Source organism: Solea senegalensis, linkage group LG1 (genome assembly GCF_019176455.1).
Source record: "Solea senegalensis isolate Sse05_10M linkage group LG1, IFAPA_SoseM_1, whole genome shotgun sequence".
Taxonomy (NCBI): domain Eukaryota; kingdom Metazoa; phylum Chordata; class Actinopteri; order Pleuronectiformes; family Soleidae; genus Solea; species Solea senegalensis.
The window spans coordinates 23,450,447-23,468,280 of NC_058021.1; the positions used below are offsets into that span (position 1 = coordinate 23,450,447).

The following is a 17,834-nucleotide window of genomic DNA, read 5'->3' on the forward strand; positions in this document are numbered from 1 at the left end:
AGCAGCTGTTTATGCAGCTCGCCACTGACAATCAGCGGTGCTGCACTCTCTGTGAAAATCAGTTAGGGGCATAGGGACAGCAGCTGTGAGCGGCGAGCAGCGAGCTGCCTAAACTGTCGCTGTATGTGTGAGTGCCATCACAGGAACAGACCTCCGACACATGGATACTTAGGGACAGCGCCGCTGATCGCCACCGCTGATGCGGTTGTTGCTGCGGTGGCGAGGTCTCCAGAGCACAGTCACCGGTCTGATACAGTAACATACAGCGGCAGTTTATGCAGCTCGCCGCTGGCGATCAGCGGTGGCAAGGTCTCCGGAGCACAGTCACCGGTCTGATACAGTAACATACAGCAGCACTTTATTCAGCTCGCCGCTGGCGATCAGTGGTGCTGTTCCTAAGTGTTTTTAACTGATTTACAGTTCGGCACTGTTTGGCTCGATCCTTATGTAGGACGTCTCTTCCTGTGACGGCACTCTTGCTGTTTTCTGCGCACGCTGCCATGTTGATATTGTCAGAGAACTAGTGGAGGGAGGGGGAGACGAATAGAGCTGTAAAGCGCTGTAAAGAGGACAAATCAGAAACCCCCTGGAAGAAGTGGGTGTGTGTTTGCCTGTGTCTCATTTGCATATAAAGGGATCATGCACGAAAACCGAGCGCTCTGAAAGGGGCGGGTTTAGCAGGGTTATTGAACTGCTGTGATTCTTCATCCTCATGGTATTTTGACCAAAGCATGTCACTGACATGTTCATTAGGACACCAGGGACCTATTTTAATGGGGGAAATAGGGTATAATATGTCCCCTTTAACATTTCAACCTTATCATGAACACCAATGGAGTCTTTGACTATACAAGAGGGTAATTCATATGAGTTTTTAGAAGCAGATAGTGATTTAATTGCTTTCCGGAATTTTCATGGATCATTCAAATTTTCTGTTGTGATAGTTAGATAATACTCAGATTTGGCTTTCCTGAATAGAGAAGTACATTTTTTTTCTCAGCTGCCAAAAGAGAAGCCAGTCAACCTCAGTGCCTGACTTCCTTGCCTTTGCCCAAGCTGCATTACGTTCATGAAGCATGACAGAAAGCTCAGCTGTGAACCAGGGGTTATCCCGACCCTTAATTCTAAACTTCCGCATAGGAGCATGTTTGTTTAGAATTTCATGAAAGTCTCATGGAAGACCAAGCCATTTCAACATCGTCAATAAGGGCTATTCTGCTCCAGTCAAATAGATATAGATCATATAGAAAACGCTGCTCAACAAACATCTTCAAATTACGCCTTTCAACACAACAAGCTTTACATTTAGCAATCTTAATGTCCCTTATTGCTGCTATCACACAGTGATCACTTACATCATTAGGGAAAACACCTGTAGCAGAATATTTAAAAGGGACATTAGTCAAAATTAGATCAATAAGGGATGACTTCTCAGGACATTTTAGGTTTGGTCTGGTGGAGGAGGTAATTATTTGTGTCAGATTTAAAGAATGACACTGTGCTTTAAATGCATCAGACACAGGCGTCAACCAGTCCCAGTTAAGATCACCAACCACAACAATTTCATTAACTGTATAGTATACATACTGTATAGTATACTATAGTAAAAGGGTTAACCACTTTTAATGGCTTTAATGGGGTATGCTCATCTGCTAAAGACACTGCAGGGCGAGACAACACACCCCTGGATTGATTTCCCTGGAGAGTTTGTCGAAGTGCATTCAGCAGAGTCTCACCTGCTCCTCAACGATTTATACTTCATTAAATTAAAGCAGTCTGTCTCTGAGCTGCACTTTTAAAGTTTACTTGTGCTGTTTTAAAGCGATATTTAATTGTGATATGATTAGTACAAGTTTGACACGCAGACTCTTAAGAAAATCTAATTTTAGCCATTTAAACAAAAACTACACAAACTGAAGTATATGTTTACCTTTTTATTTCGTCGTTATGTTGACTTTTCTGACTGGGAACTGAAGTTTATTTGCATTGTAAACCGCTCACTCTCCCACACCAAACCCCATAAAGAAAATGAGTGATTCTAACTTTGCAGCACACTGGGGTTTTTGAGTGGATCTGTCCTCATCAGTTCGTTCAAGTGTCTTATTTTGTCACTTCAGCTTTCAAAATTCGTCATTTCAATTTATTTTAGTGACACAAAGTGACCACACGAGGCAGCAGTAGACCAGCAGCTCCAGTGTCCCTGTGAGCTAAAATCTCTGATTTTCTCTATGGGGTTAGGTGTGGGAGAGTGAGTGGTTTGCAAACTTCATTTTCCTATTGGAGAAATCTGTCTCACAATGAGATAAAGACGTGGACATGTTCTTAAAGATATCGTAGACTTAAACTGACTTTTGTTAAGTGAAAAAAATCAGTTTTTCCCAATTTTCATACGTCAGGAATTGGTCTTGATGATTATGATGAAAAAACACAATAAAGATGCTAATTTTTCCTTGCAGCTCTGCCATTGGTCCAGGTGGACAAGAAAGGGGAGAAGGTGCGACCCAATCAGAACCGATGTATCGTGATCCTCAGAGAAGTCCCAGAGAGCACGCCCGTAGAGGTGAGTGATATTCAGTCTCGGGAAGGGACTGTGCTTTAAAGACAAGTAGATTTACTATTATCTACTATTATATTATGTATGCTTATAAAGTCACAGATACACTGAAGGCTAAAAGCATTTATGCGCACGTGCGTGTGTGTGTCCTGCAGGAGGTCGAGGCTCTGTTTAAAGGGGAAAACTTACCCAAGTTCATCAACTGTGAATTTGCCTACAATGACAACTGGTTCATCACATTTGAATCAGAAGCAGACGCACAGCAGGTAATGACCAGCATTCAAGATCTGGTGTTTATTCTTCTTTTTAACTCCCTATTTATTTGTTTTAAATGTATTTTTGTAATGTATAATTGCTGTATCCCACCAGTAGAGCTCCAGAAGTCACGTGACTCGGTTTGTTTACACCACCATGTCGGCAGGAAAAGCTTCTAAACAAAAATAATAAACAGAACCTTTATATATTGCCCCCTGATATTTTTCTTGAGTATTCTACTACAGAGAACACTTACACATAGCAATAAAAACACAGCTTTCTAAATATGTTTATTTTTAGTCTATATCCTGATATAGGAGACATATGTGGATATAAAGTGTCAGTTTGTACTTCTCAAAGAAAGACAATACACTGACTATAACTATGGTCACATATTTTCATAAATATATATATATATAATATTTAGCGTATTCCACCAATGTATGTAATATAAGTATGATTATCAATGTTTCCACCTTTTAAAAGCAGGAAAATTCATCACAGATGACGATATATAGATATGATATTGATTAATTGGTTAGGAATAGTGTGATGACAGCTACTGGAGCTCTACACACTATGAATGTATGAATGTGTTTGGTGGTGGATAGGTGGTGAATCCGCTGCCCTGCAGGGATTTAAACATTCTCTGCCTCACGTCATCCCTCTCTTCTTCTCCCCATCGATAAAGGCATATCAGTATCTGCGCGAGGAGGTGAAGACCTTCCAAGGGAAGCCTATTAAGGTGAGCCGCAAACATGGAACAATGACCTCCACATATTTCTGATGATTTATTCAGATAAATGTTCTGAGTCACGCCTTCTATGTCTCGTGTTGTGCTGTACACCAGGCGAGAATAAAGGCCAAGGCAATCGCTATCAACACTTTCATGCCAAAGAACGGTTACCGGCCGGTGGAGGTGAACCCGTACGCCCAGCAGCAGCAGCAGCAACAGCAGCAGCAGCAGCAACAGCAACAACAGCAGCAGCAGCAGCAGCGCTACACGTCGTCCTACTATATCCCATCAGTTTACAGCCCGCAGCAGCAGTTCCCTTTATACAGCCTCATCACACCACAGGCCTGGTCGGCCACACACAGCTTCATCGACCCCACACTGGTGAGACAGGGTTAACACTTACTGTTACTTTACATTAGATACCTGAGTATGTGAGCAAAACATGTTAAAGTCATTTTTTCATCATTTAAAGAGGACATATTATGCAAAATCAACTTTTTAACCATTTTAATACTTATATTTGGGACTCTGGAGGCCCTACCAGTCGCCAAAGTGTGGAAAAAGAATACTCAGTCATGTTTTCGTGGTCCCCCTTAGTGTAACTATAGGCGATAAAATGCTCGATGTTGAATTCCCTGCGCTTATGACGGCAGCATGCGCATTTCACCGCGAATGTTATCACCCCACCAGTACGTTTACTTCGCGAGCTCCACCTTAGCTCCACCTTGTCCCTGCGAGAGTGCAGGCGAGGGAGGAAGAGCGGTATTATGTCAACGCGGAGGGACAAGTGTGCTGTTCGTGGCTGCACAGTGGAACACAGTGTTTTACAGAGGATTTTATATATGAAGCTAATGTGCCGGATAAAGTCAGCAAACGTGTGTTCGTGTGCTCGCACCACTTCACATCAGACTGCGGCCAGCGGTCGCTGTATTTAGTCAGGAGACGTATTTCACCGACGTACAAACACACAAATTGTTAAGAAAAGATCACATAGAGCTCATAACTGACCATTCTGACACGTCCTAATTAAACATATTTGTTCAGTACGTCCTCCATGACCGGAGCACAGACTCAGTCTGATACAATCACATAAAGCAGCTGTTTATGCAGCTCGCCGCTGACGATCAGCGGTGGCGATCATCGGTGCTGCACTCTCTGTGCAGCGGTGCTACACTCTCTGTGTCACCGTTGATCGCCACCTCTGATCGCCACCGCTGATTAGCGGTGCTGCACTCTCTGTGCAGTGGCGCTACACTCTCTGTGCCACCGCTGATCGCCACCACTGATCAGCGGTGCTGCACTCTCTGTGTCGCCGCTGATCGCCAGCGGCGAGCTGCCTAAACTGCCCGGACCACCGGAGCTGGTCAGTGGTGGCGATCAGCGGTGCTGCACTCTCTGTGAAAATCAGTTTGTTGCATCAGGGACCGCTGATAGCCAGCTCGCCGGAGCACTGGAGCTGGTCAGCGGTGGGGAGGAGCACAGTCTCCGGTCTGATACAGCAACATGCAGTTTATTCAGCGCGCCACGCGCCGCTGGCGATCAGCGGTGGCGATCAGCAGTTCTGTTCCTAAGTGTTTTTAACTGATTTACAGTTGGACAGTGTTCGGCTCGATCCTTATGTAGGACGTCTCTTCCTGTGACGGCACTCTCGCTGTTTTCTGCGCACGCTGACATGTTGATATTGTCAGAGAGCTAGTGGAGGGAGGGGGAGACGAATAGAGCTGTAAAGCGCTGTAAAGAGGACAAATCAGAAACCCCCTGGAAGAAGTGGGTGTGTGTTTGCCTGTGTCTCATTTGCATATAAAGGGACCATGCACGAAAACCGAGTGTTCTGAAAGGGGCGGGTTTAGCAGGGTTATTGAACTACTATGATTCTTCATCCTTATGGTATTTTGACCAAAGCATGTCACTGACATGTTCATTAGGACACCAGGGAACTATTTTAATGGGGGAAATAGGGTATAATATGTCCCCTTTAACTAAAGTTTATGATATTTACTGTACTTAACAATCTGATATACAGTCTACTTAAGTTAAAGTTATGTAAAAGTAAAAAGTATTAATAAAGTGAGGAGTTAGGAGTGAGCCAAGGGTCAGCTGTCTTTCAACTGGAAGGTAGTGGGTTCAATTCCCGGCTCTGCTCATCTGCATTTGGCCGTGACCAAAGACACTTAACCCGTGTTGCAGTGTGAAAACTGTCATGTAAAGCAGCTCATCAAGACTAGAAAAGGTCTATATAAATACAGAACATAATACCAACTCTTCTTCCTCTAATTTTATTTGGTAGTAACAAAGAGTGCTGGAGGAAATGTCGTGGACCCTCCTGTGACCTTCATGTGGAGGATAAAGCTGTAGAAGATGGATGTTCTTATAGAGACGTTCCTGAAAAACACACGCTAACAAATGGGTTTTCTCTCCACCAGGTGGCCCCATTTCACAACAGCCAGTTCATGAACGGATTTACGACATCACACAGTTTCAAACCAGCGACGTCTCCTCTCACTGTCAGACACTACTCACTCAGGAACAGGTGCACATCTCTCACTCTTTTACTTTTAATCCTCTATTTAAGAACATGCACTGTTTCACATCTGTTGAAAAGTAGGAACTCAAAACCTCAAATATGGTTAAAATTAACTGTTTCATGGGTGAATATGTTCATGTCTTTATCTCAATGTGAGACAGACTTTTCCAACAGGAAACTGAAGTTTGTAACTCACACCAAATCTCATAGAGAAAATCAGTGATTTTAGCTCACACAGATACAGGAGCTACTGGTCCTGTGCTGCCTCGTGTAGTCACTTTGTGTCACTGAGGTCAATCTGAACAAAGGATTTCAAACACTGAAGTGACAAAATAAGACGTTTGAACTTGGTGATGGAGGCAGCAGTGGATCAATAACTCCTGTGCGTGATGTTAAAATCAGGGATTTTCTCTATGAGGTTTGGTGTGGGAGAGTGATACAATGGCTAACGGCAAAATAAAGTGGCAAACAAGTAAGATATTCATTCATTTATTTATTTATTTATTTATGTTTTTTTTTTTAAACTGAACTGTCCCTTGATCAATGCTTTAAATCAGTGGTTCCCAAAGTCTGTGTTGGGACCCACACATGGGTCACAGGAGATTTATTTGGGTCCCAAACAAATTTCTAGCTTTTTTTTTTTCACTGAGTATATGTTTTAAATAACATGTATAAAATTTATTTTTAAAATTATTTTAATCCAAATACCACTTCATAATAAAGCTAGGTGGCTGTAAATGAGTCACTGTGTGCTCCCACACAGAGTTTGGCTTTAAATCACACATCGTGACTCAAAGTGTTTTCCGTGTCTCAGCAGGAATCACAGTAAACCTCACTTGAGGCCGACTATCCCCACAGCAGACCGCAGCACAGGGCTCCTGGACAGCCCCAGCCTCTTCCCCAGTTTCCCCAGTGAGAGACTGAATGGCGTTCGCAGCAGCCCGCCAACGCGCCTCAGCTCCAGCCAGTCCAGGACGAGGTTACCGTCCACTGCGGCTTTCCCCCGCCGGGACACCATCGGCACGGGCCGAGTCACTGAGCCCACGACCACGGACTATTCACTGGGCATCGGCCGAGGAAGGTACGTCACAACTCCGCTGCTGTCGTGTGTCTATTATGGGCTGGACTTATCAGTTATTCTCAGGGATTTTAGGACATAATCGTTGGATCAGGATATGGCCGTAGAGATTTTTTATAACTTAAAAACGGCCAAGTGAACGAGGAACCGTTAAAATTCCGATTTATGGACGTAGTTTGCGTATAAAACAACGTCACAGCAATTTCACTCAACCGTTGCTATGATGACCCCGCCCATGTGAGGAGGTACTAGTCATGGAAAACGATGTGACAGATATACCAAACTGAGTAGAGTAGAGTAGAGCTGGGCCAGGACTCCATGATGTAAAATCACTATAAACATAATGTCTGTAGAAGCTCTGACATTAGGGATTGTCAAACCTAGAAAGGATGGTGTTTCTCAAATGTCTTCAGTTTGAATGATTTCTTCGTCTTATGGAGCAAAGAAACCAGGAAATATTCACATTTAAGAAGATGAAAAATCAGAAAACTTGTTTTAATTCCTTAAAAACAATAAATCCGTTGCCAAGATAGTAATCAATTAATCGAGTAATTGTTTCAGCCCTAAATGAGTTTAAAACTACAGAAATTATGCTCTTTTGCTTCCTGGTTGGTTTCATTGAGCCCCATCTCAACAATCAGCTGTTTCACTTCATTGTTGTTTCTTGTACTTTTCTGAAACCACTCCAAAAAACAAACTCCAGAATGTCATGTCATTTTGCGTGTTGGTGTGGACGTAGATGACTTCAGATGCACGTCTCCTGTGGATGCAGGAAAACACCATCTGTAAATAAAAAAGCAATAGTTGCAGTAGGATGCGGCGCCCCGGACTCTGTATACACCTGTGTGAAGTTGCGTGGTTGTTTGTTTGAGTGGATGTTTGTAAATGAAGATGTTCTCTTTCTTAAAGGAAAAATGTTTCTACTTCTAGGAAAAAGAGAGACGAAAAGTTTACAGTGAGTATCCTCGTTATTAAAATCTTCTAACATAGAGACAAAGTAAAAATCCGGGTCACTGTACTGCATTCATTATTTATGATTGATTGCAGCTTATTAAAGCTCCTCCTTCCCTGTTGTGTGCAGAGAGTGACGCCACAGTCGCCGCCGCCTCCTCCGCCCAAACCTCCGTCTCCAAGCTTTGAGCTGGGACTGTCCAGCTTCCCTCCTCTGCCTGGAGCCGCTGGACAACTGAAGTCTGACGACGTGTCCGACAGCAGGCTGGCCAGCAGCGTCGTCGTCGGGACTTTAAAGGAACGGGTAAGAGAAAAAACATGGAGATCACGCGCTGAAAATTCAGTTCACTGAATTCACTTGATGTTGAAATATGAGGAATTATCTGGGACACTTTTACACCAGCAAGAGAATTATCCAAACCTTTATCAGGATTATTGAGGTGAGGGGCGCCCTCTAGAGGTGTTTTTTCTACTGTTGCTACTCAAGGCCAGCTGATGATTTTTTGAGCAGCTCTCGATGTTGAAATGAATCAGGGTTGCCACAGGTCCTTGAAAAAAACATTCAAGAAAGTTTTAGAAAATTTCCCTAAATAGACATAGTCATTGAAAGTGCTTGAATTTTGTGCAAGAAAGAAGTCTAGATGATATTTAGGTAACTGTCTCCTCGTTTGTTACGATGACACCTACTGTTTCACGCCCTGTGCTGCTTGATGTATGTAGACGCGGCCGACGCAGGACAAACATGGAGACATCATCATTAGCACTGTTGAGGACACTGTCCACTGTCTCACTCTCTGAGATTCTGTGCAAAACAATGAGTGAGTAAAGTTAAAACAAGACAGAGAGAAATTGACGACATGAAAATCTCTGGAAAATGAAAATTCCAACATCTCTTTCTCACCAAAGACAAAAGACTGATTTTCACCAAGATCCCAAGGATGATCACAAGTTGTCCTCTTATCTTTCATTCTGTCCTTGAATTTGAGGGAATTGGTCCTGGAAAGTCCTTGAATTTGATTTCAACCCTCCAGTGTGTTCCTGAGCATTGTTTGTTGTCGTTGCAGATCGTAAGCGTGGAGTCCAGCAGTACTGGATTCTCTCCAGCCGGCCCCAAAGAGCCAATACGATCTCCCGCCTCCCCGTTGACGGCGAGCTTCCAGCCCTCGCCGACTGCCCTGACTGTGACCGTGACCTCGACCCCCACCCCGGGACTGACCATAGCTGCTGGCCCCCCGCACAGTCCTGCTGCCTCCCTCCCAGCAGTGTAAGAACCCACTGAGTCACTGATTCAGGGCTTTTCTGCTGTTCGTGGTTACACAACCATGTTTAAAGTATTAAACCTAAACAGACTGAAATCGGGTCGAAACAGAGTGTTATCTGTAACAGCAGTTTCTCTTAAATTGTGAAGTAAATTTAATGTGTTTTGTGTTGTTTTTAACTGTTTGGTGTGCCAGGTATTGTTGTTTACAGATTGTGATGTTTACCTTCAGTGACGCATTCACAAATTTCTACTTTAGTTTTACTTATTTTTGGCACAACATGAACTTATAATAGTTGTGATGAACAATGTTGTTTAAAGATCTGTAAAGTTATAAAATAAGTAATTTGACCTCAGTCATTTGGCACCGGCTCCCCCTTGTGGCTCTATATTAAATGGCTAGGTTTGTGTCTCATAGATGACTGATATTAAAGGGGACATATTATACCCTATTTCCCCAATTAAAATAGTTCCCTGGTGTCCTAATGAACATGTCAGTGACATGCTACCATAAGGATGAAGCATCATAGCAGTTCAATAACCCTGCTAAACTCGCCCCTTTCAGAACGCTCTGTTTTGTGCATGGTCCCTTTATATGCAAATGAGACACAGGCAAACACACTCCCACTTCTTCCAGGGGGTTTCTGATTTGTCCTCTTTACAGCACTCACTCGCTCAGATCCTTTTCCCTCTGCTCCATTCGTCTCCCCCTCCCTCCACTAGTTCTCTGACAGTATCAACATGGCAGTGTGTGCGGAAAACAGCGAGAGTGCCGTCACAGGAAGAGACGTCAGACACAAGGATCAAGCTGAACACTGCCGAACTGTAAATCAGTTAAAAAGACTTGGGACTGCCCCGCTGATCGCCACCACTGATCGCCAGCGGCGCGCTGCATAAACTGCCACTGTATGTGATTGTATCAGACTGAGTCTGTGCTCCGGAGCTGGCGATCAGTGGTGCTGTCCCTAAGTCTTGATCCTTGTGTCAGATGTCTCTTCCTATGATAGCACTCTCTGTGAAAATCAGTTAAAAAGACTTAAGGACAGCACCGCTGATCGCCACCGCTGATCGCCACAAAATGTGTGTTTGTACGTCAGTGAAGTACGTTCGCTGACTAAATACGGCGACCGCTGGCCGCAGTCTGATGTGAAGTGGTGCAAACACACGTTTGCTGACTTTATCCGGCACATTAGCTTCATATATAAAATCCTCTGAGGCTGGAAGATTGTGTAAAACACTGTGCTCCACTGTGCAGCCACGAACAGCACACTTGTCCCTCCGCATTGACATAATACTGCTCTTCCTCCCTCGCCTGCACTCTCGCATTTTATAGGGACAAGATGGAGCTAAGGTGGAGCTCTCGAAGTAAACTTACTGGTGGGTGGTAACATTCGTGGTGAAATGCGCATGCTGCCGTCATAAGTGCAGGGAATTCAACACTGTGTGTTTTATCGCCTATACTTACACTAAGGGGGACCACGAAAAAATGACTGAGTGTTCTTTTTCCACACTTTGGCGACTGGTAAGGCCTCCAGAGTCCCAAATATAAGTACTGAAATGGTTAAAAAGTTGATTTTGCATAATATGTCCCCTTTAAAACTCAAACCTGTCTGACTCACATGAAACCACCTCCTCTTTGTGTTTCAGAGAGGTGAAGGTGATGGAGGTGAAGCCGAAGGAGGTGCAGTCGTCTGTGGAGCGAGTTTCCGGAACCTTGTCCACCGCAAGCAAATCAGTGCAAGTCAATGGCGCTGCCACAGTCAGTATTGATTTATCTTTTTATTTTCCTTCTCCTACTCCTCCTCTTCCTCCTGCTCACACTCGATGTCTCAGTCACTGACCGGGTCGATGTCAGTGTGAATAAAAGGGGGCGGGGATTAATCAGGTCTCTTAATTCCACTTGTCTCGCATCGACCTCAATTACAGACCAGTCGATTTCCTTCACCTCTTGAGGGAGGGAAAAAAGTTTGCTTTCTGAAAAAGACGCGCACACACACACGTATCAGTGTGACACTGACACAGAGAGGAAAGTTTGTATCTGTGAATGAATTGAGCGCGGTCTCACCGGTCAGTCCACGTCTCACTGGTCAGTCCACACCTCTGCGACAGAACACCAGCAAATTCTGGAAGTCGGCATTTTTTTGGCCAGAAGAGAAAACAACAAGAAACTTTTGTGACGCTGTTACCACGTTTGTTTACGAGGAAGTGAGGGAACAGGACACTAGGACAAGAAGGGAAGGGGATGCTAGTAGACAAAGATTCAAGGAAATGTGAAGTGAGGTTTGAAAGATGAGATACGTTTTCCAAGATGGCTCCCCCTTAAAATTTTATTCGTAGACGTGTCGCGACACTGTTTGTTGACACAAAAATACCACGAATGGTGGCTAGCCCGAGATATGTTTTGTTGGAATTCTTAACTCGGAGTTTACAGATTTTCAATTCCAAGACGGCTGCCACTTACGCTGTTGAATTTTTTTTTTTGTCCTGCAGACGTGTCACTATGATGTTTGTCTACACAAAATACATCACAAACAGTGGCTAGCCTGGGATATTTTTTGGTTTTGACGCGGAATTTACAAATTCTCACATTTCCAAGATAGCTGCCACTTACGCTTTTTCATTTTAATTATACACAGACGTGTCACTGCGATGTTTGTCTACTCAAAATACTCCTTTCTTCGTCAGGAGCTGAGGAAGCCGTCGTACGCCGAGATCTGCCAGCGAGTGAAGGACGCCCCAACGTCGCAGCCGCTGCCGACCCTGACTAAGGAAGCCAAGCCAGCCTGCGGTGCCCCCACGGGTGAGGAGAGGAAGTGCCACGACACCACCTCGGTGGACATCAAGGCCAGAGAGACACACCCCCTCTCCTCCAAACCTGGCTCAGTGGCTGTCGCCCCAGGCAACAGAGCCCAGCGGGAAACCCGGAGGCCGGGCGGGCGCTGGGTGTCCCCACCCCCTCACTCTCACTCTCACCCGGGGAAAACCTCGAGCAAAGATTCCCACCACAGCCCGCCAAAGTCTCCACAGTAAGGAGACTCCCTCCCCCTTTACTATGCTCCACAGATGCGTTTAAAAAGGAAATCTAAGTCAGGGCTATTAATACATGTATCCCAGAATCAGCAGACACAAACAAGCTTAGAGGACACTTTCTTTTTCTCGATCAGGGCTTGCAAACAAAAAGCACTTTACTGTGCACGTAGAGCACCGTTCTTTCTTTTTACTCTTATTTATTTGCTTTTTCCTTTTTTTTATTTCACATTTTTTTTGCGTCAGACGAAAGTCAGGATCGTTGTCGGAAGAAACCCCTCTCCCCCAACCCAACGCCCCCTAGAGGATGATGGGAAAGGGCATGTACAAACGTGTCTGGCTCTAAAGGTTTAATGATGATGAGAATTATGGGTCATAATAAGCAGGCTATGTTTGTTCTAAACACTTAACCCGCGTCCATATGCAACCAAAACTCATCACAACAAAACTCTGGATATTTTGGTTATGTCCACACCCGGAATTATTTTTCTAATTTGTCAGTTAGCACTGGTTAGCGCTGCTTCTTTAAAGAGTCTCCTCTCATTTTTGTCGCACCTGTGCTGTTTTTTTCAGTGTCAGACAGGAAGTGCATTTGGAAAGCAGAAACTTAACGGCACCTGGTTTTTTTTCTCGAGAAGCAAACTTTCTTTTACAATTTTTTTGGGAAACTTTTTCAGAAATGGTGGAATTTAGGCATTAAATTCGTAGACGTGTTGAGGCGCAGGTTTCCGTGTGCAAAGTACCGCGTAGAAAATTGTCAACGACTGATATCGCGACTTCCTTGACTCTAGCATTTCCGACTTCCACTGTAAGCAGGCGTGCGTGTGGAGACTGGTGTAAGACCAGATGGTTTGAGGATGATTTTGCTTCATCTGAAGGGCAAGGAGGAAATGACATGACCACTAGCGCGTTTTTTTTGGTACAGTTTTCTGCAACAGGGAGGCGAGGTTTCACGTTCTCTCAGCAAACTCATGGTGCTAAAGACATCCGATCCCATGTTTCTGTGACTGCAGCTCATCTCATACTGAAAACGTAGAAATAACTTTTTGATTTTAGGATTTATTTATCTGCTGTTTACCTCTAGTAGACGGTTTAGAAAAAAAAGGGAAATAAATCCTTTTAAAGGGATAAAATCGAGATGCAAGTGGAGTTTTTCCATGAGCAGATTCATGCTGCGTTGTCTCTGTCGGTTGATTTTTGTTGTTTTCACTTGAACTCACTGTGGACACAGACGGACGTCAGCCACAGTTTAGTTCAGATCAATTTACGTTAATAATGTGTACGAAACATTAACTGAAAGTTTTAGTTTTTTATTTCTTTTCGTGAAAGATTTGAGTTGAGGCTCATGCGAGCTCAGACAAACTGAACTTTTCCCTTCGCAGAAACCGTGCAAAGTCCGTCCATGGTGTTGAAGATGTTTAGCTCCTCCCTCTTTGTTTTTTTGTTTTCCACCTTGGCGTTCTCTCATTTTTTTCTTCAAGATTGACCAAAGCACATGTCCTTTCTCACTTATCTTACTCACGATAAGGATTTAAATTTAAAGCACCAGTTGCCGTGGGTTACGTTTTTTTTTCTTTGTTTGTGTGAAAAATATATTTTTTCCAAAAACTGGAATTATGGTACGGTCCAGTCATAGTCGTAAATGTACAAATATCCAATTTGGCAACTCGCGTCAGTCGTGAAAACAGACGTACACATTGTACATAATTTTATTTATAGATGCGTTGTGCCGTTTTTTGTGTGTGCGAAATACAGCTAACGGTGGCTAGCCTGACATATGTTTTTGTCAGACTTCTCAACTCGAAATGTATGCATTCTCATTTTGACAAGAAGATTCCAAGATGGCTGCCACGCGGTTTCATTTTTGCGCAGACGTGTTGCTACGATGTTTTTCGACCCAAAACATATAGAACGCCGCTAGCCTGAGATTTGTCGGATTTCTCAACTCGAAATTTATGCATTCTCAATTTGGCAGGATAATTCCAAGATGGCTGCCACTTGCGCTGTTTACATTTTTTCCTTAGACGTGTTGCTACGATGTTGGTCTACGCAAAATACCCGACGAGCATCGCTAATGGCACTTACTGATCAGAGTTTGCTGATTTTCAATTTCGCAAGTGATTCCAAGATGGCTGCCACTTACTCTGTTTAATGTTTATCCGTAGACACAACGCAGTTTGTCTATACAAAATACCATATCAGACTTCGGAACGCACCGTTAAACTGAGAGCAGGTGAATTTCAGGCACATTCTTTTTATATTTACATTTTCTTTTCCTTTTTTGTGGGGGGAAGCTTTAAAAAAATCGCAAATATTTTAGGAGTTGGGAAGTCGTCGCTTCTGTTTCACTGTAGCAGCCGCTTTTCCGGCAACATAACCAGCTTGATCTTTGATGTTCTACTGAAAAAAAAAAAAAATTATCGTAACTGACTTTGCGAGTTTCGTGCGTTCGGGTTCGTATTTCAGATGCAAAAGCCTTAAAAACGAAAGAAGAAATTATGCTAATAATAATAATAATAAACTGTACGTAAACACAGTATCACAAATCTACGCGAGCGACATCGGACCTCGAACGTTTTGCCAACGTCTTCCTGCAACGGGGAAAAAAACCCACTAAGTCAAAAACAGGAGCTTTTGAGGAGGAAGGAAAAAAAAAAACTGAACTCCCGCTCGCCGCTAGCTACTCTACATTTCCACGCTAAAGTTTTGTTTGTTTTTTTTAAGGTCTGAGGTGCACTTGGATGGATTTATTTGTTAATTTTTTTTGTTTTCTTCTCATCGTCAACAATGGTTTCATATAGAAATAAACCAATAAATCACCATATCCACGTATTTATGATGCAGTGCTGTTCATTCCATGAGGAAAATATCGTTATGCTTTTTTGTTTTTTTCTGTTTTAGGGAGAATAAAAGAAAAAATTTAGAGACAAAATCAATGTCTCTCACACACACACACACACACACACACATACTGACACGCGAGAGAAAGAGATCCAGTTTTTTGAGAAACTTGAATTTTATTTAAACTTGAAAAATTACGACTTTGCCTTAACTTTTATACAATTTAAGAAGAAAAAACTTTCTTTTCACTGAAAAAAAATAAGTTTGTTTGAGGAGAAAAAAAAAATCCCCTTAACATTTAAATGAAGCGTGGCGGTGTGTAAAATAATTTAGTTGCGTTTTCACAAGTCTTACGTCACAAAGAGAATAAATCGTACATTTTTTTTCCTTTTTTTGTTTTTTCTTGTTAAATAGTTTTTTTGGGGGGGATAAACCTTGTAAATGCAAAACTAGTCAATACTGTATTAAAATGTGCACTTTGAATATCTGTGCGCTTTGCTTGTACACTTGTAAATACTCAGAAAAATATAAGAGGTACCTTAAACTGATTATTAAAAATATATTGATCTTGTCAAACTTATTACTGTCACTGTCGAGCTAAAAAAAACACCTTAATGTTGTGCTTTTCAAAATCTTTTTCTTTATTTTACTTTTCTTTCTCTCTGGAGAGTTTTCTGATTTACTTTAGTTTTTAAATTTTGTTTTCTCACATTTTTTCCTGTGTTCCTCCTTAAGCCCCTCCCCCTCCTCCTTCACTGTGCACTAAAGAAAGAGACGACAAAACCTTGCCTGTCCATCAATGGTAATCATTATTTTTTTTACGTTACATCATTATTTAAAAGCACTACACCTCTTCTACTGATACAACACACATCAAATAAGTGTTTTTGTATGAGGTACTGACACATGAGTGGGTGCTAATAGTGCCCCCTGCCGCCATTTGCTCACCTAATAAAACCTACATTACTTTAAGTCTGTTATTTTAATACGTTTGTTGCTTTATCGTCACTGTTATAAAATTTACGTCAGTTTAAGTGATGACATTTTTATCGTCACTGTTAGACAGACTTTTCCAACAGGAAACTGAAATTTGTAAACCACTCACTCTCCCACACCAAACTCCATCGAGAAAGTCAGTGATTTTAACATCACACACACTGCTCCCTCCATCCATCACTAAGTTCTAATGTTTTATTTTGTAAAATCCTTTGTTTGGAGTTACTTCAGTGACACAAAGTGACCACACGAGACAGCAGAGGACTAGCAGCTCCTGTTGCCGCCAGCTAAAATCACTGATTTTCTCTGGATTTTGGTGTGGGAGAGTGAGTGGTTTACAAACTTAAGTTCCCTGTTGGCAAAGTCTGTCTAACAGTGACGATAAAAATGTAATCACTTAAATTGACGTAAATTTTATTGCACGAGTCTAATGCTCAGGATATTTGTAATAATTTTACAAGAAAAGTAGCTTCATGTTAAACCACAACACTAAAACTTGTCATGTTGAAAGTTTGTTGACCTGCAGCAGCAGCGTTTCTGTTATTTCAGCAGTTTTTCTGTCCATATTTAAGGATCCTTAGCGTAGCTTAGCATCACCACTATAGAAGCACATGATAAAAAGAGTTAGCCTGAAGCTTGTCGATCCACGCGTTTTGACTGATATATCATAAAAAATAAATCATGAGATTTTTTCCATTGAGCAGCAGACACAAGATTTACCGTCGGTTCACTCGTTAATCGCATTTTCACATTTCTTTACAGTGACTCAAACAAAAACGTAGAATAACCCTTAGCGACGATGGTCGGCTAACTGTTATCAATGCTAAGCTAAGTTAACCTCGGCTCTGTTTGTCAAACAAACGGACTTTACTGTAATCGCTCGCCTTGTCTCACTAACTCAACTCGATGCAAATTGTTTGCAATATTTAGCCGCAGTTCATCGTTTTTTAGTGTGATTGCCAACACCGATGGCTGGCTACCGCTTTTTCGCAATCAAAGCCGATATTGCATCCTCGAGTATTGTCCGATAACTGATTTGTGTCCATACGTTATAAGACATTTAGACATGCGATATTTAATTTTTTAGGATCGTGTAAAGTTTTTCTTTTTCCGAAGTATCTGAATGTTCTGGAGTTTGTTTTTTTTTCTCAGCTCATTTACGATCTTGAGTTATGTACCGTGGAATATGGACAGAAAAGCAACATAAAAAAAAATTGGATTTATCATTTCTGCACTGGCAGCCACGACACTCTAGGTGGCGATATGATTAACGACCAAATAACATTTATTTTTTGTTTGTTTTGTTTATTTGTAAAATTTGAAAAAATGACTTCATCGTTACTTAAAAAAAGTTTTACACACCGGAGTTTCAAGGCTAGGTCCAGAAACATCGGAAAAAATAAGAACAATGAAAATGTGCTCGGTATTTGTCGTTTTCTTTCTTTTTTCGTTTTTCATGTGTTCACGTGTTTTTTATGTTAGGTTTTTGTTCTCCTGAGAAATAAATGTACAAATAATTCACATCGTTTTTTTATTCACATTGTTTTTTGAGAAGCCAACATTTGACTGGAATCACAGCTGTTTTTATTTAGTTTGTTTTTGTTTGCGTTCGTT

At 42.2% G+C, this 17,834-nt stretch overlaps 1 protein-coding gene across 4 annotated transcripts in view; it reads left to right on the forward strand.

Annotated features, from left to right (window-relative positions):
* Positions 1–15,686, forward strand: part of LOC122774998 (la-related protein 4B-like) — a 40,786-nt gene extending 25,100 nt beyond the window's left edge. The window contains exons 7-17 of one of the 4 annotated variants that reach the window (XM_044034667.1): positions 2,457–2,560; positions 2,710–2,820; positions 3,501–3,554; positions 3,660–3,926; positions 5,969–6,075; positions 6,884–7,150; positions 8,057–8,102; positions 8,229–8,402; positions 9,163–9,362; positions 11,004–11,115; positions 12,042–15,686. In XM_044034667.1, coding sequence (XP_043890602.1) covers positions 2,457–2,560; positions 2,710–2,820; positions 3,501–3,554; positions 3,660–3,926; positions 5,969–6,075; positions 6,884–7,150; positions 8,057–8,102; positions 8,229–8,402; positions 9,163–9,362; positions 11,004–11,115; positions 12,042–12,386 — 1,787 coding nt within the window. In that variant the 3' untranslated portion in view covers positions 12,387–15,686. The remainder of the gene's footprint in view (positions 1–2,456; positions 2,561–2,709; positions 2,821–3,500; positions 3,555–3,659; positions 3,927–5,968; positions 6,076–6,883; positions 7,151–8,056; positions 8,103–8,228; positions 8,403–9,162; positions 9,363–11,003; positions 11,116–12,041) is intronic. The other 3 variants (XM_044034677.1, XM_044034672.1, XM_044034685.1) reach the window with 3 other exon arrangements.
* Positions 15,687–17,834: the final 2,148 nt, after the last annotated feature.